The sequence below is a fragment of the Pomacea canaliculata genome, linkage group LG9 (assembly GCF_003073045.1).
Source record: "Pomacea canaliculata isolate SZHN2017 linkage group LG9, ASM307304v1, whole genome shotgun sequence".
Classification (NCBI taxonomy): domain Eukaryota; kingdom Metazoa; phylum Mollusca; class Gastropoda; order Architaenioglossa; family Ampullariidae; genus Pomacea; species Pomacea canaliculata.
In genome coordinates, this window is record NC_037598.1 from 6933108 (window position 1) to 6957059 (window position 23952).

Genomic DNA, 23952 nt, shown 5'->3' on the forward strand with positions numbered 1-23952 from the left:
CGTCACATCATCATGTCTTACCTACGCTTGGATCATTGACACAGTAGTCTGGACTTTTTTCGAAGTAAACGAGATCTGAGCGAGTGGGTCTCTTATGGTTTTGGTTAGCCACGATCAAGCCAGAACCATCTTGGTTTATCATTACCTAGGTCAGAAAGAAAAGAAAAATCTCAACACAGGCATAATCAAATACTCATCTTGGGTGTCCTTGCGTCCGAGGCTCTATGAAGTGCTCCATGTCAATAATGGCTTTTCAAGACTGTTTTTATCTCGGCCGCTATTGGCTACTCTTTTATCTTCTGAAGATGAATAGAAATTATTGTTCTATACTAAATAAAAGTGCAAACTGTGTAGATATATTTACCGACTCTCAAATATGGTTTACTTGTTTCGCGTCGGTCTTTTTTTTTTTTTTTTTTTTTCAAAGCAGTGATCTTTAGTATGTCTTCACCATTCAGTCTGCAATGATCACACTTTATTAATGGCACCATATTAAGTCTTGACATTGTTCTGTGCTTTACATCATTGACTGTCATCGTCGTGTGGATACTGTGATGTGTTCAATGCAGTGAGCTTTATGTCGCCCATACATTATTTGAGCTGTTGATAAAGAAGTGCTTTATGTGTCAGAAGGAAAATAAAAAGTCTGGCGGCTACCTGGGTGGCGCCGTTGTGTTTGGTCTTGAGGTAGTTCCCCACCCGACGAAACTCCTGCATGGCCAGCCAGCATGTGCGAACGGTGCACGAGCCGCTGACCCCGTGACACTTGCACTCCAGCTTCCGGAACTTTTTAACGGCCTGCAAAATGCCGGAGAGTGAAGGACAAAATAAGAGTTTTGGGTAAGAGATCTGCACGGTCAAAGGGCATTGACGCTTTTAAATAAACAAATCAGAACGCACTAAATATTTCTTAACTTAGTCGTGTATATAAGAATGAGCTAAGTATTTCTGATAAAAGATGTATTTCTATAGCAGAAGTAATTACAACTAAACCGGAAATTGTTAATGAGCCAATTGGAACAAAATACTTATTAAGACATTCCAAATAGGCGGCACTCACCCTGCGTCCTGCGCGGTTGTTGTGGAGGTTCATGAGGGCGCGAGCATCCCTCGTCTTGCGCTCCTTGGCGTCGATGAACATGCGGGAGAAGCGGCTGCCGAAGCCCACGTTGTCGGAGCATCCTCCCCAGTCAAAGGAGCCGCGCTTGTCCTGCCCCTTGCCCCGCTTTCCCGGGTCGCATGCGCAGTGCTGCAGCTGCCCCTTGCTGCAGGCGCGTGTGATGGCGTGCACCACCCCCGCCGCCGAGATGGCGTACACGAACGCCGCCTCGCGACTGCCTAAAACAAGAGGCGACAATAAGTGTTTAGATGTCTCTTTCACACTTATGTCTTGGAGCCACTCTCATCTCAACCTCCGTCCCTTGACCTACCTTCCCTTCCCACCCACTCACCCAAAAAAAAGAAACCAAAACCAAAAAACAAAAACAACAACACACACACTTATCGGCGACTTTAATTTTCGAACTGGGTTTTGCGACTTGTCGATCATAGTACAATAATTATTTTAAATGTTGATTAATTGCTGCTAAGCCACTGTATGATCCCGGTAAAAGCAATTCCTTTCTTTTGTGATTTAAGTCTTGGTTCTCAGCATTTGTTTTGTTTTTTAAAATGCATGTCGAAATTTTGCTTCTTTCCCTCTTATTCTGGATTATTTTTTCTGTCTTCAAGAAATGTTCATATAGCGTTAATGTATAAGTTCGTGTTGGAATTTAAGTAACGGTTCGAATTAAAAATGGAGAATTAATGAATGATGCTATTTGATTTAACTCGTGAATGATAATGATGATGATGACGACGAAAGCTTCACAAATTGCTCGTGGTGCATGAATTACTTGATCTGACTAAAGAACAGCAAAATATATGAATAAAGCTAGTTTATAAAAGATATGGAGTTATATACGAATAAAGTAGTAAAAAAAAAACTAGCCACACAGAATTCAATATCAGTATACTTAGATAAAATTCAGGTAGGACTGTCAAGTGAGGCAAACTAGAACAATATTAAAAAATATGCAAACCAGAAATAGAAGTGTCAGGACGGAATAATAATAATAATAATAATAATAATAATAATAATAATAATAATAATAATAATAATAATAATAACAATAATAATAATAATAATAATAATAATATTTGATATTTTTAATGCATCTTATATTTTAAATGCAATGTTGATTTTAATATTCGCGTTTGAGTGTCTATCTTTTACTCAAAGTTCCTGTGAGCATCTCTAGATTATGTTCTTCGACCTTTAACTCTAGCAAAGAAGACAAGAAAGAACACATCTAGGTTTGTTTTTTTTTCAGCTTTAACTGACATTTCTTCATAGAAATAAAAATTGAGTATTCATTCGTGAGTCTCATGTACACACCCAGCAACCCTGAGGCACGCACATTGTCATAAACTCAGAAAAACATAAACTCGTATTTACAAATGAAGACCGATGAAATAATTAACTGTTGTTTTTTTTTTTAATTTAACCATCTCTCTCTGTATGTGAGAGAGTGAGATGTAAGTGTTGCAGGTGAATTAACAAACTTTCAGCTGACCATTCAGGATACATCCTTACGCTGCCTTGCGGCCTGAATATAATTTAAGAGTTGATTACCTCTATCTGTCTATGGCATAAAGAGGTTGAGAAACTTGAGCAGGATACAATGATGGAGCAGTTATTTACCTCAACGTCAAGCAGCCATCCAGCAGACATGATGATTAAAGGCAGAAGAGGGGCGAGCGGGCGAGTGAGCCTGCTGCTGAGTGTAACAAGCAGAGAGATGGAAGAAGAAGCCAAGAGACAAGTGAACAAGCGAGAGAGAGAGATTGTTACGGAAGGTAACACGGCAGACAGGATGGAAGGTATCAGTACAGAGACGAGAGAGAGAGAGGTGCTGCAGCGAATTTATCGCCAGAACTATTCTTGAAGACATCGTCCCTTGACGCAGTGATTTATGGGACGGGATTCTTTGATTACACCTGACTTTTTGTGGCCTTAACAACGAAAATTGATGTACGGGTGTATCTTAGATAGTCAAAGGATAGCCTTATTGTACCGGGATCCATCACGGGGTGCTGTACATCATCTAGCTTTGACATGCAGAATACTACAGACATTTTTAAAAAAAAACCTTGCGTGGTGGCAGAAAGGTTAATGCCTTTGGCATCATCAACTTCTTTACTTTTTCCCCCGTTCAAACCCTTTTGGGACCCGCATCATGATGAACTGTTTCAGGAATTCTCTGTTCAATCTCGATCCTTCTGGCACAGTGGCCTACCTTGCCTTCCTTCCTTCCTTAAGAGATGATTTATGCCCTCTACAGAAAACACAAGAAGCAAGAAACTAAAAATTGCTACTCGTATACCCCTATTTTTTTAGGGAGGGGGTGGTTGTCTGGGTTTATCTGTCGACCGGCTGATGTTTGATGTGGGAATGTCAAGCGTGCCGTACACGAAACACATTAGGAAACAAGACACATTCCTGCGGCGAACAGCCAAAGAATGTTGACGCAAGACCAGTAAACCTAAGAGTCTATATCAATGAAAAAGTTGCGCCCATGCCGGGGAAAAACAAATCCTAAAATTCAATCAAGAATTTCTTCCTGTGGCTTGAAAACATCACGGAGAACAGCCAGTCTTAGAATCGGGTCCTGAAAACTGGGGAGCCACAGAATGGGAAATGTATGTTTGCAGGGCTTCAGGGCAAAAAAAAAAAAAAACAAAAAAAAACAACAATCCAGTTCCTGAAAAATGTTAATGACAAATAAAATAATAGATAAAAATGCTAACTATTGCAGGCGCCGTCGCGGTTATGGAATGTTAACTTGGTGTGGAGTTTTCTGCAGTGTGCCAGCGATGTCTGGAACTTTCATTCGGCCAACGACGACGGTTGAGTCACGACTCTAAAACTACTTTCTAATCATGGCTCTAAAAATGACTGGATTCTGCTAAAAAATTTGGAACTGACTGCTTTCTAGTCAAGACTATATATATATATAGACCATGTACTAGTAAACAATCTTGGACTTTGACCAGTTCCAATGTCTTCAACTTTCACCCCAAAATCGTTGGTTTCCTGTGACCTGACACAGCTTTGTCAAAGTTGGACAACAATAGCCTAGTTGAGAAGGACCTTTACCTAATCCTAATCGAAGATTTGAACAACGGTGTCATCTAGTCGTCTTCAACGACATCAAAGATTTTTTTTTTTCAGTTTCCATTCCACTACAGCGTTCACTATATCTGCCAACCTTTAATCGGGAAGTTGCCAAGATAGTAAAGATCATTGACCGAGAGTTCAGATCTTGTCTCCGGTACATGAGACATGACCCTGTAGCTTGGGACTGGAGTAGCTCTGGTTACTGATTCGGCATAAACATCCCCCACCCACGCACCCCATTTTGTGACTGTACCTACCCTTCAGCATCACCTTGCCGAAGACTGAGGCGTCTCTGTGAAGTGTCGTGCAGTTCCATCGCTGGGATCGGAACTGATACTGGCATTCTTCCACCCCTAGCCGTGCCCCATCCGCCAGGGACACCATGACATCCGGGTGGAGGTGACACAGTCGCCGTTGTCGCACGACTAGTCCGGGTATGTTGTCACACAGCACCCCGGCCCCTGAGGCGTGAAGCGGTAGTTGACTGATAAACCTACATGAACACAGAAATCAAAGAAGTTATGAAACGGAAGGAGTTGATGCTAGTTGCTTCTATCTTTTTTTTTAATTTCTTTCTTACCATTGTCTAAAAATCTAAATGATCGTTATCTAATACTTTTCTAAAGCGTCGTCCAGCGTTTTACCCAATTTTCAATCTATACTCTTTAAAGGGCAACACAAGTGCAACATTTTTCATTTTTTATCGGGTTAAGTTCATTGAACAATTTTAATTCGCAACATATGAGTACATAATTATGCTTAATTTTCGAGATATAATAAGCCTTCCAATATCGGGATTCTCACTAGGAAAGCAGAAGAAAATTACTCCTATATTAGAGAGTGGCATTTAAGTGATACATGGATTTGTAACATCAAGTCCAGCAAAGCTATGCATGTCTTGCAGTCAGATGAAGAAACATTCAAACATTGCTCAGGTTGTCGTGTTCAAGAACCTATTTTTCCCCCAAGAACAAAAAACGGCTGATTTTGGAATACAGCCCTAAATATTTGAACGTTATCTAGAATCTTCCACTGAAGTGTAAAAAATAAAAGGTCCAAACGAAATCCACTGGACAGACTGGTCTTCTCCAGATCATAATTTAATGGGCAACAATCACGGTCATTGCAGTTGACCTTGTCTTATTATTGTCTGTTACTAAGTATGCACATTTTAGTTAATTTTTCCATGTGTATTATTGTTAATAAAATATAAACATATTTCAAATGTACGTTTGTCTTAGACAAACTCCTGTAATCTTTTCGTTAGATAGTTAATTTCCAGCACTGCAGTTTTATTTTATAGTTAAAAATGACTGCTGACAATGACATTTTTACAGTTAAAAATATAATCACATTATAAAAATTGTACAAACATTTATTGATATAAATCTTATTTCTTTCTATTTTAGCTGGATACAACATTTACTGTTCACACGTGAATTCTGTTTTAGCTGTTTGGAGCACGCACATCAATGATGCACTCACACTGTCAGTTGTTTTTAGCATTGTGCTGTATAAGGATACTACTGATGTGTTTGTGACTGTGTCACAATGTTACTTGTAGACCAGAACAGTGTCGATGTTGCATATCCGGTACTTGATGTTTGCTTAAGCTTTTTACCAGGTAGTTGTAGTTGGTTTAACAGCTTGTGATTTGGTATAGTTGGCAATATTGTAGGAAGAAGATCTCTTCGTTTTACTAAAAGTTTAAGACTTACCTGTACTGTATAAGTGACTCGATAACAATCACTTTTCAAATGTTTTAGCAAATTCTTTTGTACGAATTTCCACGACACCTTTCAACAAAGGAGAGATGTGTATAATTAAGATCTGTGGACAAAATTAATCACTGGTGTTTGTAGCCATTATCTTTAAGAACTCCATCTGAGTGTCAAGAAGAACATTCAGCAACACCACATAGTGTCCTACTCTGCTCTTCTTTTAGCGAGGTTTTCATCTTTCCTGTTCGGGTTCAGCTCATACAGACGACGCTATTTATAGAAATACCACCCTTTCGTCACTTCCTGTTTTTTCAACAAATCCAGGTGTGGCGAAGGAAAGATTAATACAACATTTATCGTGCCTCTTCGTCATAAAATACGACCAGGCTATGTTTTTGTGATACTTTATGCTCTGTTTCTAGTGATCGTGTTGCCCTTTAAACATAGGAAATGAAAAAGAAAAAAAAAAGACTCGGCACGCTCAGTTCCTGGAGATTTCTTGCAAGAACATTTCTTCTGGTAAGACATGGTCGAAGTTTTTAACAGGAACCACTCTGACCAGAGAGAGAGAGAGCAAATGAGAGAGCAAGAGTTGTCTCGCTCACTTGCCATATTTGCCAGACTTGCGTAAACTCGCGTTTCACGGCTTTGATCAGGGCCCGCTACTCTGAAAGCGAGACGATGTCACCCTGTCGGCCACTTTGAAGGCAACGACTTGCTCGCTATTTTTTTTAAACATTTTCTAGGGGCCGACGACACGTTGTTGTTGTTTGTAGTAAAAAGTCTCCTACTAACAACTTGAGCCGCATCAAAGGAGAGAAAAAATTTCCCAGACCTTTAAGCTGGGTGGTACAAGGGGGTGGGTGTGGGTAAGGTGTGAGGGAGGGGGAGAGTTTGAAATGAGTTGATAGACTTGCCCTGATCTGATGACGAGCAGCAGTTGTTAGATGAGAGAGTTGGAGGGTTGGGGGAAACGTGGAACCCGGGTGGAAGGGGAATGGGAGGTGGAGTGGGTGGATGGGTTGGAAAGGCAAGGAAGGGGAGATAAAAGAAACGAAGACGTGTCCACAGCACCTGCAAGGGGAGAAAAATCGCAGGCATGCACCATCACGTGTACGTTACTTTTCCCCCACCCGTCTCCCACACAGACACATCTTTATTCATTTCCTTTTTTCCATATTCATCTGGCCACCTTTTCTCTCTCATAAGCACACACTCCCTCTCTTCCACACACACAAAAGTCACTTTCTGAAAATAAACCGCAAGAACGAAGAAAACGATTGGGTCACAGGTCATGTAGCAAGACTATGTACGTGTGAACTTAGCATCATACAACATCATAACTCCCTCTCATCCCGCTCTCTTCAATTGGAAGAATAATAATAATAAATGGGTGATTTGTTTAGCACACACGCTTGTAAGGAGCTTGCGCTTAGCACTTGAGACAAGAACGAGACAAGGACAACCTACAAAGGAAAGAAGTATCAACAACAATACCGATGTCTGATAAAAGACAAATATCAAACCGCAAAGAGGAATCAAGGAACAATAACTAAGATTGTCGTGACTCAGTAAAGGAAGACAAGGGAAGTAACAATAAACGGAAAAGAATGAGGGGTGAGTGAAAAAAGTAGCATTCTGTGGACTGTTGTTAGGACTAATGCTCAAGGATGAGGTGTGTTTTCAGTTTACATTTAAAAGATTCAATGGTTTATAGGTGGCGGATACAGAAGGAAAGAGAGTTCCATTGTTTTGCTAACTAAAAATCATGTGACCATATCTTGCTTTCTTTTGACATGAGTAGCTAGGATACGGTCATCAGACAAAGAGCGTAGTAGCCTAGCTGGGATGCTGGAGAAGAAAAAAAGTTCAGAGAAATGGCAAATATTAAAATTTCTTTAAACGGTTCAGAAAATATATTCTCAAATAAACACTAATTTCTATAGCCTAGTTTAAAATGTGAAACGGCGGAAAGACAATCAGCCAATCAGCAAGAGACCTAGACGGTCAACAATTAATTCCATTTAGTAACATATATGCCCAAAGAACATTGAAGATAAATTTTCCAGTCTTATTCACACCTCTCGTTGTCTCTCCCACTTCCAGACTCTCTACACTCACAGACAATATTTCTCCGTACTATCTGCGGTCTGGCGTTTGTCGACTGAATAATTGACTGGAACCGGTCTGTGCTCTGCAGTCTGCCAAAACAGTCCATCCTTCCCACACTTCTATAGCTTTGCTTACCACCCTGCTGACTGATGCTGAGGCGCAGGATGTTGCCGTAGCTGCATGGCGCCAGGGATGTGCGTGGCTGATGAGGCGCAACTGTAGACAACACCTATGTCATCGGCAACACACTGCACCCGCTGTCCTCCTAACACGCACACGCCAGCGGGTACATCAACACACACTATACCCCACAGAAAAACACAAACAGGTTACAGACATTATCCACCCACCCAAACACTAATTACACACATACCCCCATCCTTTAGCTACACCCCCGAGACACACACCACCTACACACTTGCTAACGAAACACAAACTACATACACACTAATTAAACACACACACACACACACACACACACACACACACACACACACACACACACACACACACACACACACACACACACAAGAATTGAAATAGCGAATGGAGGAAAATCCACAGAATGAACTAAAGTAGCAAAGGTCACCATGTAAAGTTCATTAATGCCCAAACATCATTGTCAAGACTTGCTTTTAGAGGCCTGATATCACTAAACTCGCCATTACTATCAGTAACCAAGATCGCTCAACGCTTTAAAAAAATTAACTTCACACAAATAAAGATCTCGATACTCTTAGATACTTCTCGAACCCCGCTCGAGAAAGTCTGAATTTGAAACCGAGAGACAGCCAGACCTGTGAACAAAGGTCTCATCACTGTACATATATGGTAACCGTTATTTAGTAATATTTTAATTAATGTTATACCAGTCTATGTCATCTAATAAGCGGAACATCCCTTCAAATGGTCTATTGGCTTCATTCCGCATATCATAAAAATATATTTGCAAATTTATTTATTTAATTTGAATCATCTTTTATCTAAACTTTATGTTTTTATAAGGAAATTTTTCTACCATCCACGCAGACGTAACCCACTGCTTCCATCGTTATTCAACATTCGGAGTAAATCCTGCGTGTTGTACTTGTAAATGTATTTGAGGTAAACGTGTAATGAAGAATCAGTTGCCTTTATTTTCATCCTTTCACCCAGCACTGATGTAGATTGTAGAGCGTTTTCATTTTCAATATAGCTCGCTAAGAGTTAAAAGAAAATCAGTATGAGATAAGAACGTATAACAGATTATTGTTAATGTTGTTGTTGTTCTTATTATTATGATTATTATTATTATCAATATAAAATCAAAAAGTCTCATATTTGAAAAACCATGTACTTTACACACACATATATATATATAATGAAAGCATAAAGTCGTTTGTAGTAAGTGATGTTAGCTGTGACTGTCTTTCAATATAAAGCTGGCAATTTCCGTCAGCGACTTATGATTGGATGTAATTAACAAGCCTGGTACTAATTTCAGGAAGGAATTATACTGAAAACATCGTATTCGAGCATTAAATAATTAATATTGTTTTCAATATAATGTTAAGCTATAAACATCAGCGGCAATAAATCTGACTTACTGTTATTAATGGGTTTTGACAGGATTAAACGGAATTTTCTTATCCAGCTGGGAGACAGTAGTCAGAAAATGTTTTAGTTTAAGAGACAAGGAACTCTTTTATTCTTGTTATTGACAGTTAAATGTTGTCACTGGCATCTCGCTTTCACAGACATTATCATCACTGGCATCACTTGTCGCCGCATTTCTGAGGCATTGTTGTTGTTTTGTTTTGTGTTTTGTTTTTTAATTTAATTTTTTTTACATTGTTCTTCTGAGGCAAGCAGTCACGTGCCACAATGATAAAGAGGATGATGAGTCCGTTAATAATTAATAAGGACATCTTACAGATTCTGCTTCTTCTCAAGCGTTTCTGTCAATTCTTCTTTCTCGAAAGACAGTCTTGACATTCTTCTCTAAGCAGAGGATAAAACAAATTCAAACAGTCGTACAGCGAAATACTTTTTATCTCTCTCTCTCCCTTCTTTCTCTCCCGCGCGGACACACACACACACGCACACCATGTCTGTATATCTGTACACATGGATAAACAAGCCTTGGCGAGGTGCCTCACGGCTATCATACCCGTTTGCAAGCTTCCTGCATACAATTCAAGGATCACTTTAATCTGTTCATTGTCAGGGTTGCACCTCCACTTCAATGTTTATGTCGCAACTTACACTACGGATAGAGATTGATAACTGATCTTCCATAGTCAAATCCATACTCTTGCTTACAAAACTGTAGATACAAGTAACATAGACATATCATTTACAGGGGCCAGGGGGTGAGAGCAGAGGTTTATCCGATTAAACTGTGTGCCTAAGTGACTGTAAAGGTATACCATAGTACATAATCCTAGTAAAATGGGATTTTGGCATATGTCGCAGTTTGCATTCTGCAGTAAATTCTCGCAAACAGGATGTTTTGAAACCCTAAACTTATTTTTGTTTATTTAACGAAGAGAATATTTTCTGTGGGAACGAACTTCTCGGTTGCTAGCCATAGATTAATGAATTATTGGTTATTTTGTCACACCTCACGCGCACATCTCTTCCCAGGCGCCTACTCTTCAAAGACCTGGCAGGACGGCTGAGGTAAACACCCACAAATAAGAACCGCGAGCTGTATAGGCCACAACTGCCAATCAAAGCACGCGATTATCGTAAACAAAGTCGGGTAACAGCGAACCTTCCACACTAGTCTACCCTGGGTGCGTCTGCCTCATTCTTGTCAGCTTTGTCGAGTGGAATGACGTCAGAAATACGTAGGCATTGCATAGTTTTGACGATGCATCACTGACGTCAAAAAGTATTACGTCAGCTGCTCACTATAACGTCATGCCATTAACGTAAAGGGTGCGTGCTGTGGAGAAGTGATTTCCGCGCAGCACGGATTGCACGTGTAGTTTATGACCGCGCATTTTGACAGCCAACGGCTACCAGGTTAAACGAGGTTAGGGCGTTGTGAAGATCTGTCGAGTGCGACTGATAGCCACGACGCCATCGAGGCGCGAACGCCAGCCCTCACGTACAGCTTGCAGCACTCCGTCATTCTTCCCTCCCTCCCCAACACACACTACCACCACCACCACCACCACCACCACCATCATCATCATCATCATCATCATCATACCCACAGACTTACAGACGCACAAACACGCACGCGCGTACAATATAGAATAAGGATTGCATGCATCCTTCCCTTTCCTCCAACCCGAGAGATGAATCATGTTTCTGCCACTGAAAAATGATGAAAAATGACAGAAAAGTGAAAACTCTAATCTTTCTGTCTGCTCGGGTGCTTCTCTCTCTCCCCTCCCAATTACCCCCTTTCCCATCTTTCATATCTCCTTTCCTTTCATTTCTTCTTTCACTCTTTCTCTCTCCACATCTCTACCTTAACTGCTTTGTCTTACGTCCGCTATACTCTTCTTCTTTCCGACCGCGATCGCTAGTCTTCGTCAACCCGTTCTTAATGATGATTAAACGCTTGTAAAGACTGATTGATGACAAAGAAAGTAGAGGCGATAGTGATGTTGGTAATGCAATGTTTTAAAATCACTGATGAAAAACACGTTACATAGACGAATTTTTTATAATGACGACGACGACGATGATGATGATGATGATGATGATGATGATGATGATGATGATGAAGAAGAAGAAGAAGAAAACGTAAAAGGTAGAAGAGAGACAAGAAGTTATTGAATACTGTCTTGGGAATCCAAAAGGCGGCTTTTAAAAGCTTTTTCAAAAAGCATCCTTTAACAGTATCGTTGGCAGGAATGCTGCAGATAGCACAAGTCTTTTCCGTAACCTCCGAAATAACTATTTATGTAAATTGCCGAGTAAACATGGCAATTACAGCGATGCAGAACAGACTGGATAATATCAGGAAATTAGTTCTGACAAAAAGGCTATATATTACAGGCCGAGTGAGTAAGGAGAAGACAACTAGAACACGCGTCTGCCCCGCTGCTTTCACCTGCGCCAGCCGCCCTTACCTCTGATCCTCCGCTCTGGTGCTGCAGGCAGGGATGCTTTGGGGGGCTTACAGAGCTACCCACGAGGTTGTTGTAGTTTCAGTTCATGAATACCGACCCTGCGGCCGGTGCCGTTGCCTGGGTCCAATCGCACGACGGGTGAACCGTTAAGAGTTGTCTGCCGACCTCCGAAGCATGCGCCTTCTGCACCCAGCTCATTCTACCCGCTTCCGGCGCATAGCTACCCCGGAAGTAGATTTTGCCTCCTGTGTGTGACTACGGGTCCTGGTCTGCTGGGGAACGATCGCGGTGTGTAGTTAAGTGAGCAGACTTCGTTGGCAAAGATATTTTCTGTTTCACACAGGGTGGAAGATGATTGCCAGGCAAGACTAATAAGATTCGCTCGAAACCGAGATGCGCGAGGGCCCAGCATGTGCAAGATGATGTAGACGTGGGACAGGGGAAAAGATGACTGGTACATTGGCTGAGTCATCGCTTTATTTGAAGGATTTTTTTTAAAAAAGAAACTGATTACAACAACGGATTCCAGAGCTCAGTTCTGTACTTCCAAATTTATCATTACAGGCTTTGGTACACGTGCGCGCGCGTGCATGCACGTCCACTCATACACAGAGTACCACAGACCGTGTATGTGTGTGTGTGTGTGTGTGTGTGTGTGTGTGTGTGTGTGTGTGTGTGTGTGTGTGTGTGTGTGAGAATGTAAATTTTGTTCCTGCAAATGCTGGAGAATATTTAGCGAAATAGCATTGCTAGGATAAACATGTCAATAAAGATATTAATTCATCTTTAAAAATTCGATGAATATCCGAAAAAGTATTGTTACAGATCGCTGTTTCTGTCATGTTTATCGTCCATCCCAACCCACCCACCACCACCACCACCCCCCACCCCGAAATAAACCAAAACAACAACAAACAAAAACCAAAAACGAACCACACACGCGAAAATAAAATCAAAACAAAACCAACAAATTAATTAATAATATATGATGCTGGCAACATGTATGCTAGCCAAACATATAAGTCCTGTTCATTCAGTTCATTGATAATAAATCATTGAATCCCAGAATAATTTCCAGTTTTCAATGAAAGTTGTTACAGAATTTATCAACTAACAATTACGCACGAGCGAAAACATGAAAAAAAAGAAGAAATAAATGGACACCCACTATCATAATTTGTAACCTGAATGCAAGTTATTTAAATCATGAAAGTGTTCCTAACTCTCGAAGAAATATGTGTGCGGTTATTAGCCTTGGCGGACACATCAGACCTCGTCGACATCACTTACTGGTAATGTGTTTTCGCTAAAAGGTTTTCCACAACCGTAAGTAGTCCAGTTTATTAATCATTGCCACCTGCGCAAAATACTAAAATTTTAACGGCTTATCTCCATGCATGGGCGCAAGAAAATGTGTATTTAAATCATCTTCTTTGACAAACTTCTTGTAGTGAAGTGTCCATTATGAGTTAATCTGTTACAAATTGTATAACAGAGAAACGCCACCCTGTATAAAATTGTTCCACCCGGAACATCTTCACATTATCATTAGATTTTCCGCTGCTAATTAGGCGGAGACAGCTACAACTTCCGGTGGTATGTTTACACAAATCGTATTATCTTTTTATAAAGTAATAGTTAACATATGACAAAGATTTCTAACAGTTAAAAAAATCATTTCATTAGTCGATGAACTCGTCTCAACCAGATTGCTGACTTCACTCTTACAACGTATTTAACGGTTCTAGGAATTCAAAGATGAACTGGTGTATTTGCAGAAGTTCTTATAAGTGAGTATAGGTCATTTCGCTGCGGTTAATAATATCACAAAGATATTATGTAGGAGTCTCAAACTCTCTGAGAAATGTGCACGTGGTTCTTTTCTTTTGTGGAGCCATGGTTCATGTCACACTAGTAATACACATTCGATAAAGGGTATTGACTCATAGGTACTTACTCATGTTCACGCTTCCTACTTTAATATTTATTTTATGATAAATTTTACCCAAGTACAATCAATGGAAGAAGACATGTTACTAGCGACAGTTAAGTCTTAAACTTAAAATATTTGTTCTAAACGGGTGGCTTCGTGGAATTAAAGACATGAACGAAGACGTTTGAGATGTACCCCAAGCGATCTTGAACATGAAACCGATTATTTGTTCATATGTGATAACATTTCATGGTTGTTAAGAAATTATAATAATATACACATCAAAACCCATGAAAATTGCTCGCTGCTGAGTTTAAAGAAAACCTGCGCTGTATTACAGCAAAACAGTCCAGAAAGGCGGGAAAGCAGACTGACAGACGTACTTTCAATATATATATATAAATTACATTTTTTTAAAAACCGACGAATCCGACGAAAATATAATTTCATGAAGTTGAATAAGCTAACAGAAACTCGCGTAATGATCGCGCCAGTGGGAGAGGGAAAAAAACCAAACAAACAAATAAAACAACTTAACCCTCGGTTCGTCAATTTTCACGGCAACGAGAATTCACAGACAATGCACGCCAACAGCTGTGACGTACAGTGACGTAACTAACAAGGCGACTAATGGCGGCATCCCACGGCGAGGTAAGTGGCAACGCGACGTGAGATCGTCCGTCTTCATGCGCCTGCGAGCCGCCGTGAGATGAGATGCCAGCCAGCGGCCAGACGGAGGGTCGGCGCGATGGCGGATGCGGAGGCAAGGGAGCGCAGTTCAAGTGTGGGACGCCAACCGCCAGTCGACGGCGCACGCGCAACTAAAATTAGACGCCGACAGAACGCAGAACAGGCATCCAACCGCACGGCTGGAACTGCCAATTCCGTATGAGACAACACCTTCATCAAGACCGAGGAAAACGACATGCCTGTCGTTGACTCAGTCATCGCACGGCTTAACAATTGCTTCCAACCACGCTGTAGATGATGGCAGTCTTTTTTTTTTTTTTGGTTGCTAGGAAAAGATGTTCGTAATTTACGAAAAAGAATCACAAACGTCTTACCCTGTATATTACTATTATTAATGTTTCTCATCCCGTCTTCAAAATAAAGAAATAAAAATAAAAATTATGCAACAATAAGAAAGGTTGAAATTGTTCGCAAAGAACGCTGCTACACATTTTGTATAATAATAATAATAATAAGAAGAAGAAGAAGAAGAAGAAGAAGAAGAAGAAGAAGAAGAAGAAGAAGATCTGCACCAAACACACACAGTTTATTATCAATCGCATTGCAAATATCTATAGCGTTTATTTACTTCCTGCACAAACATCTAAACATTGGACCCTTTACCACTGAAGATCGCTGATTTGTTTTTCCGAGCCGACTGGAGAGTTTCGATCCGGTCTTACTGAAGTCTTACTCAGCAGGACACAGGTACAGCGCGGGGAAGCGGAGTGAATGGGGCTTAGGACGGAGGTAGAGGACTGAAGAGGACTGCTGCTTCCGTAAGGTAGGTGAGACATTTGTTAGTTTAGCCCTCGGAACAGTAAACTCAGACGTGTCGGATGATGTTATGCTTTGTCTCAGTTCGATATTTCATTGATATTACCAGCCAGGTACAAGTGGCGGTGTGTGCAGCCCCTGGAATATCAACATTACAGCGACACCCAGAGGCTGACAGCTGCCAACACTTACCGTCTCCTTTGAAATTTCTGGTCATTATTCGCTTTTAACTTCTTAAATAATATTATTACATCCTCGGTTTGCATAACTCGCTTAGCTAATTATCTTTGTGTCACTGTGATTGCCTGTAAATGATGGATCTTGCACAAAAGCGGTCGCATCACATCCAGAAACATTTGAATCCAGTAACTTTTGCGCATTACAGTGAAAAAAATCACCTTACCATCGGGATAGCATTATTCTAAAACCATTCAGACTCACAGTACTAAAATTAAGAGTTGTATTAATATTATTATCATATTAATCAGTCACCGAAATTTAAATATTTAAATTGAAAATAGCTTTTTTCGGAAACAACGAAAGGGATTCTAAACGCTTGTTGTCGCGGAACAAAACACATCCACACACACACGCGCGGGAAGAAAGGATCTTGCAATGACTCACCACCAGGAGGCAGAGGCATGCCCCACGCACACGAGGCACAGTAGCTGCAGCAGCAGGAGCAGGAGACATGGGTTGGATTTCAGCTGTTGCGTGGGACTCCTGCCCCTACGGGTCATCCCGTGGCCACCCTTTCTTCCTCCGCCGGCTTCTCCTGGGAAACCACCGCCCTCGGCAACAACAGCTTGCCCTTGTGACGTCATAGTGTCCATTCACCTTTCTTCCCACCCTCACAGGGTCACCGTAGCTGAGATCCTCTTGACGTCCATGAAAAAGATCAGCCAGGTGGGGTGGTCGAAAATGATCGCCTTTTCTTGTGCCGGAAATTAGTGGGTCAACTGGTTGTCCCTTCTTACATGGGACGCGAGCCACCGATCGGTCTTTGTTGAAGTAGAGTTACTTCCAGCAGTAAATCCCGAGCTGCGGTGGTGGTGTCACTGGAAATGTACTTCTCCACTACCAGCCCTTCTCCTTGACATACTTCTCCACTAGCAGTCCTTGACATACTTGTCCACCAGCACTCTTTGTTTCTCAATCTCTTGGTGTCTGGCCACCTTCCTGTTCTACGCCGAATGATCTTGTGATTATGTAAACACTGAACCGTCGAGAGACTTCAAGAAACACACACACAAACAAGTTGTTAGCTCTTAATCAGTCTCGAACCTTCATAACTATTGTCTTTTGTGCTGTAGTGGTGACAAGTGTGCAGGCATTCCCTGCAATTTTGTGTCGTGTACAGACTTGTATTGTTCTCATTGTTCGAGCGACACACACTTCCAAAAAAAAAAAAAAAAAAAAAATCCGTTACTACTTTCTTTTGACCTAGTTCATTTACTGGATGCCTGACAGGGTCAGGTCCATCTACTCATTAACCTTTTGTTGACTGTTGATATCCACGCTGGTGAGAAATTATAAATTCTGATTTCCTGTCCTGACGCGCACACTTTTCCCTGCATGTCTTCTTCAGTCACTCAAGGCTGGTCTGTGTGTACAGTTTCCGAGGTTTTACTTGGTTTGTGGGAAGGTGGCACATCATCGATGAAATTTATTTATCATGCATTAAAAATATAGCGTGTCCAGTAAACAAAAAAAATGTAGCTTTCTGAAAGCAACTAATTTTTCCCCTCTTCCAAAAAAACTGTCCTTTATAGATCATTGGAGCACGTGACAGCTACAGATATCAGCAATATTTTCTGGCAAATTTTGAGATGATAATAATATATGGTTCTCTCGTTTAGCCGCTTTACAACCTTACATCACCATTGTTTTCAGTTTGTGGTGAAGGCGACGTGACGGCCCACGCACCAATGCGCCGTGACGTGACACGCGCCCTCTCGGCGCACCATGTAGCGTGATGTCACACTCACGCTCGCGACGTACCAGGTCGTGCTGACGCGCATCTCGACCAACCGTCACAAAGCGAGGCCTTCCGAGGACACGTCCATCCCTGAGGTCACCCGACTTACCCATGCAGTTCAGACTCAACGAAGAAGAGATAACAGGGGCGATGTCAGCGGAAAACTGCTGGGAAAATTTTGTTAAAAATCCTGGCGGCCGATATGCCAGGTAGCGCGATTCAGACAACACTTCTTGGGAGTCGGCTGGTTTGTCTCCTGCGATTAAGAACCAGAGGAACTCTTCGAGAAAGAAAAACTCGACGTGAAGAAAACACCGATGGCGCCTTCACTGATCTCTAGTAAACCATGGCAACAGCGTGCTTGAGACTAGAGAAATGACACAGCAGTAAGTTTCTCGACATCTTCATCCTCGATAGACTCCTGAAGACCACACTCTTTCTAATTTAATTCTTCAAATCTTGTGCGAGGAGCGACCATCCCAGGATTCGTAGTGGCTAAAAATCAAATCACGAGTCAAACATCGACTGAACCGTTGTCACGCTGGTGACAGTTTCTGGACACAAAGGTCCAACCCTAGGTTTGGCTTGGATGGTGAAATCATGTCCGAACTGTACTGGATTCAAAGTTATTCACATTTTTAAAATGTAAACCATGTTCCCAAGCTCCTCGTTATTGTTTGTTTTTTCTCGTCAATGAGATTTTTCTGTCCACAGATGAGACTGTCGATAAACGAAGACTTTATATGTTGATACGAGACAGGGTTAACCTCTTCCGGTCAATCCAGACAAAAATTTTAGAGAATAGTTTTGTGTGAAGGGAGTACTCGAAAAAGTTTAGACTCGCTCTGGACGACGTGGCTTTGAAGGAACAGTGACAAGACATCGGTTCTTACATAATAAGCTCCTGCGGCAGATAACACGATCAAGAAATCCAAGTAACATCTTCAAGAAAACAAGATAACCTCCCTTGACAGATCCTTCGTCCGTGATTAGTCGTCGCAGCAAGATGAAGGGGCAAACGTGATGGCGAGAGGTAGAGACGACTCGTCTTCCCGCGAGAAAATACTTGCTCTTTGCGCAAGTGTTTGCGACAGAATAGAAAATCCCTGAGGGGCTGGGAAGGAGTTATCCACGGTATCTCCAACCTGTCTGCAAAGAGGCCGAGCGGCCGGTCGAACGGACTGACGGACACACACATACACACATGCACGAGACAGCAGGGCCCGACCGCACAGCAGTCGACTCGGCAACGGATGGCGCACCTGGCACACGTAAGGATTGCCGTCAGACACAGGTGTGCAGGTAACATGCACACAGGTAACAGCAAGGCGTCAGCAGACGGGCGACGACGGCGGTCTGGGGCCAGGTAGAGACGAACAAGCCGGAATTCCTAGGAGCACTTTTAGCAGAAGACAGACGAATCTCGACTTGCAGGTGGCCGAAGGGTCTCTGCGAAGGATCGAGAAAAACGAGAAGGCGTCGGAAGGTGAGAAGTGTTTGAAAGAGACGCAGAAGATGGCGGTGATGGTCTCATAAGAGGAAGAGAGAGAGTGTGTGTGTAGTGGTGGGCGGGGGCGGGGGAGGAAAAGGGGAGGGGTAGGGAAAGGTGAATGAAAGGCGAGACGAAGGGGGTCGAGTTGGCAAGGTGGAGGGGAAGGAGGGGCGAGGTATGCGTTAGGAGGAGCAGCCATGGCCCCGCCCCTCCAGACACGACACGTGAAGAAGAACGTTAAAAATCAGTCCAAACCTCTGTGTGTGTGTGTGACGGAGAGGCCCCGAACCTGGCCCTCCCTGTCTTCTCATCGCCTGCCAATCGCTGGCTGCAATTCTGGTCCTTTCTTTTCACTTCTTTCTTTATCACCCCACCCTTCACCCCACTTCTCCCAGCCGATAATTTCGCCGGTTCTTGTCAGCCATCCAGCCATCCAGCGCTTCGGACCTTGTACCAGTAAACCTCACCACTTCTCGCACAGCCGAAAGTCTCGACGCACGAATTACCTTTCACCCCCGCCATGGTAACTCCTCCTCCCTCCATCCCAACCCCATTGCCTGCGTCTGGAACTTCTGACAACTATAGGCGTTATCCAAGAATGTGAAGGACGTGTGTGTTGGAATGAGCTTTACGGGTCTTTCAACCGTACGGAGAGAGAGAGAAGAGTGAGTGAAAGAGAGTTTGGAAAGGAAACCAGTTTAGGAGGTAGATGGAGTGTCGAAGATTTTGGAGGAGAAGATGAGGGCTTGGCGGGTCTTGAATGGGGGGAAGTTAGTTTGCAAAAACAAGACCACTTGTTCCGTCTTGCGCCAACGCCACGGGGGGCTCCATACAGGGTCCCGACAGCTCATGAAAAGGTTTCAACCGCTGGAGTATAGCGCCGCGCATTCATTATAAATTGGTTACTGTCTCTTGACAGCGAGAAGGAGAAGGGTCATTTGGAACATCGTAAATGACTATGCAGCCATCTGTTTTCTTTTATCCTTCACCCGACATCTTCAACGAAGCAGCTCACATGCCCTACTCGCAATCCCCGGTTTTCAAACATGCGAAGTTCGTTCGTCCCCGTGCTGCTCGCCTGTGGCATCCGTATTTCATTTGCCACACACACTTTCTTTCTTATTCACGCACACACGCACGCAGACATGTTCACAAATACATTTTCGCAGATATACCCATTCATCAAAGCACATGTACACCAAATAACAGAATTAAGTTTTTCAAACAAGATTCCACTATAACAAAACCTCTTTTTGTTTCCAAAATATTCATTAACTACAAATGTGAGTGTTAATATGTTCAATATACCACAATCCATTGTACACGTTTTTATTTAAAGGAAAAATATTTTATTTCATTCGACTCAGACGCTTCGTTTTGTTCTTACTTAGAAAAGCTTTGGAATAGAGGCTGGATATCAATAAAATTTAAAATAAATGTTTGAAATTATTTCACGCTCTTATTGTCATCCGATACTGTTGAACAATAATATCACTGCTGTTTCAATGGTTTCAGATATGCCTAACCCTGAGCAGATCGTTTGATGACCCATCCAAGTTTGTTTTTCTCTCTAATAAACGACTTCTCAAGTCGGTGCGTCGCTCCAATCATCTGACAGGCGCAGAAATACAAGACTTCCTAGCTCGCCATTACTGCTTGTGCACAGGGACAGGAAAAAGTCCATTCCATAAAACTGGTTGGTTGATTGGTTGGTTGCCTACTTGATAGTTAAACACTTCCATCTAGAGATGATTTCGTCAATAGAAGTAAGACGAGTCGGAGTGTCCGGAGAATACCCCAAACGGCCATACCTTTGAGGAGCTGCTACGTCCTGAGGCTGGTGTCCTGATGTAAAGGTTATGCTACCTCAGAATTACCACAGCCCGGAAGAGACGCAGTTTCCCGCACTTGCAAACAGGTAAATCTGGGTCGGTGGAGGGTCTTGTAGTCCCCGTCTCACCTGGGGCTGCAGAGGCCTTTACTGGGTATTGAGTGGAGGTAAAGCAAACCCTGGTAACTCGGATGTACCTCTGGTTCACAAAGCCAGCCACAAAGCTTGTCCACCAGACACAATCTGAGCATTGAACTCTTCAATCATTACCGTAAGGACATAAACTTTACCAGTCCCGTTACGTGATGGTCCCGTCATGCTCACGTAACAGTTCTCCCACTGGCTGTAGTCGTGATCACGTGAGCGTAGTCAATAAACCCATTTGACCCCTTTTGGGGTATGTCGATGTTTCTTTAAACGGAATTTATTCAAACAGATTCGAAAAGTTAGTACCCTTTATTATTACCTAAATACAATCGCTAAAAATTCAAGGCTTTTCAAATAAAAATTGCAGCGCACCTTCCAATTAAATTGTTTCGAGTGGTAAGAATACCCCGGAAGTAGAAGTTCCTCTCCGGTCCACGCTACAAACCTCTCCGGCCTCCATCACTCTGGCGGCACGTTGCACCTGACGAAGACAAAAGAGATTACAAATGGCGGTGAATGACCTCTGGCCTTCAATTAAAAACGTTCATGTCCCTTTGGCCACACTGAAGGAGCACGCGCCGTGAGATTGGAAGCGAGGCTAATCAACGCGTCTTGCTGGCTCCCCAGGAGACCCACAGGTACCTACGAGCCTGGGGCACGCCTCCTACACGTGACAGGCTCGGGGTGGCGATGACTGGTGGTGGTATGTGACGTCAATCATTTGCTGTAGATGTTTTGAAAGTCGACCTTGATTGTACGATCTTTAGTGCGATGGAAGTGGCACAACATGACAAGGAAATAAAACCAGTCGTTTGTCCAACGTATGGACTAACCCTTTGAAATTGTAAAGATGATTGTTCTCACAGAATGTCATGGTGGCCAAGATGGTTGCGATACGACAAACGATTTATTTGCAGTACAATAAAGCAGTAATCGGATTTTGACAGAGAACCCGACAGCCGAGGTAACAATTAAACACGCTTATACAAAACAATCTTAAGGAATTAACATAAGTTTTATTCATTTTGTGGAGAAGAAACTGAGTACAGAGGAGGTGAATGTCAGGAAGTGAGCTAAAGAATGATCATAAATTTCTTGTCTACGGCTGTCTGACAATTGTATTCAACTGTCGGTATGGAAGAGTTCTGTATATCTCTCTGTCGCTTGCTCCGAGCATAGATGTGTGTGTGAGAGACAGAGAGAGAGAGAAAGTGCGAGGCGAATGTGTAGGGAGATGTGAGACTATTTCGCCTGCTCGCTGGGATCAATTATTTTCAAGAGTAACAACACCACAGACCAAGTCTTTATATCACTGGACCAGACTATTCCAGGATAGTTCATGTAGGGCCGTCTGTTCTTATCATTCGTACGGGAAGCACTTCACTTAGCCACAGGCACTATGTATAGAGACTATCTCAACCACTGAAATTCATGGACAAAACATACCCAGCACCGCGATATAAGTATTAAGCCTATGACTAAATTTCATAATCAGCAGAACAGTAATTACAAAATACAACTAAGTGTTATGACCAGTTACACGACTGTGGTCTAACGGTTGTGACCGACACGATTTGATTTTTATAACAAATTAGTTTCTTTTCTTAAGACAGACTTTTTAAAAAGATGGTAAACAAAAATAATTACACGTCTTATTCTATGTAAACATACATAAGGTTAAAGGTGATTTTGGATTGAGCTAAGTATAATATACTCATTTACCTAAATTAACTCCCCTGTTTCATCGCCATGCATCGTCACACTCGTGACGTCACGAATGTTCACGGATATGCCCAACATGGAGTCGCAGCTCTCCCACTGGCTTAACAACAGAAACTATCATATTATACAATTATCTACAATTATATAATTCCTTTCCAGAATGGCGATGTTTGTATACTATATATCTCGAGAATATAAAGAGGTTTTCATAAACGTTTGGGTGAATCTGGAACTGAGCTCTGTCTAGTCATTAGAAGAAAAAAAAAAATATCGTGCATTTTGGTAGACCTTTAAATGGGATGAAGCTCAGACCAAGCATTATTTCCATGCCATGAAGTGTAAGCGGCCAAATTCCGCCGCGCGCTAGCGAAGATGTTAGAATGATGTCGCGCCTTTGTTTGCCGGCGAATTGGCCACGTATGGTTAGAAACAACCCTCCCGTGGAGGATCGCAACCCAGCCGACACGGAGCTCAGGTAAGGCCGCCGGCGCCCACCAACAAAAAAAAAAAAAAGGTGGCACGGAGCGAGGGAGGAGGCGGCCAGGGAAGCGACAGGACGGCGTTCAGCTGCTCCCTTGTTCGTGGCTCGAGAGGCCGACAAAAGAGCTGAAGAGCCGTCAACTTCGTCACCCCAGAGGTTTGACGGCTGGAACTAATGTGACACTTACCCGCCCTTTTGGGAGTTTCTTTTCAAGCTGCGTCCTCCCAGGGGCTGGAGGGGAAGGCGATGGGAGGACGAGACCAACAGCAGCGCTCACGACCCTCGGCAGTTCTAACGACGGAAATCATGTTTCTTGTTCTTGCCCGCCGCTGATGTCCCCTGATGGACACGCGTCACCGCCAGCCAAGAATCTTATTGTACCTGACAATGACACACCTTTCTCTCTCTCGTTCTCTCTTTCTCTTCCTTCACCATCCACCCCACCGTCGCACAACCTTTTATCTGCGCCTACCTCCAGAGATTTGCCAACGACAGCAAGGTATCAGTACTCATATCTTGCAACTGCTGTCAGAATGTACCTGGTCTGACTGTTTCAGGTGAGAGGCAGACGGCTTTGTGGGAAGGAGGGGTAGAAAAGTCACAAGTCTAGAACTGTTACAGTGAATTTGTTGTTATACCTGTTATACCTACGTCTCGGCTCTCCTCCACGATCCAACCAAGGTTGGGGTGTGACCAGATCGTCCCGTGTTACGGTTACTGATTACCGTTATTATTATTTC

At 42.6% G+C, this 23952-nt stretch overlaps 1 protein-coding gene across 2 annotated transcripts in view; it reads right to left on the minus strand.

The window, feature by feature from the left end:
• The window catches only part of LOC112572019 (protein Wnt-2b-like), a 51894-nt gene that overhangs the window by 2573 nt on the left and 25369 nt on the right, over positions 1-23952 (minus strand). Inside the window, exons 1-5 of one of the 2 annotated variants that reach the window (XM_025251507.1) lie at positions 16186-20156; positions 4477-4712; positions 1061-1338; positions 658-798; positions 22-145 (exon numbers count right to left, since the gene is read on the minus strand). In XM_025251507.1, the coding sequence (XP_025107292.1) occupies positions 22-145; positions 658-798; positions 1061-1338; positions 4477-4712; positions 16186-16394 (988 nt within the window). In that variant the 5' untranslated portion in view covers positions 16395-20156. Of the gene's footprint in view, positions 1-21; positions 146-657; positions 799-1060; positions 1339-4476; positions 4713-16185; positions 20157-23952 lie in introns of those variants that run through there. The other variant, XM_025251508.1, reaches the window with a different exon arrangement.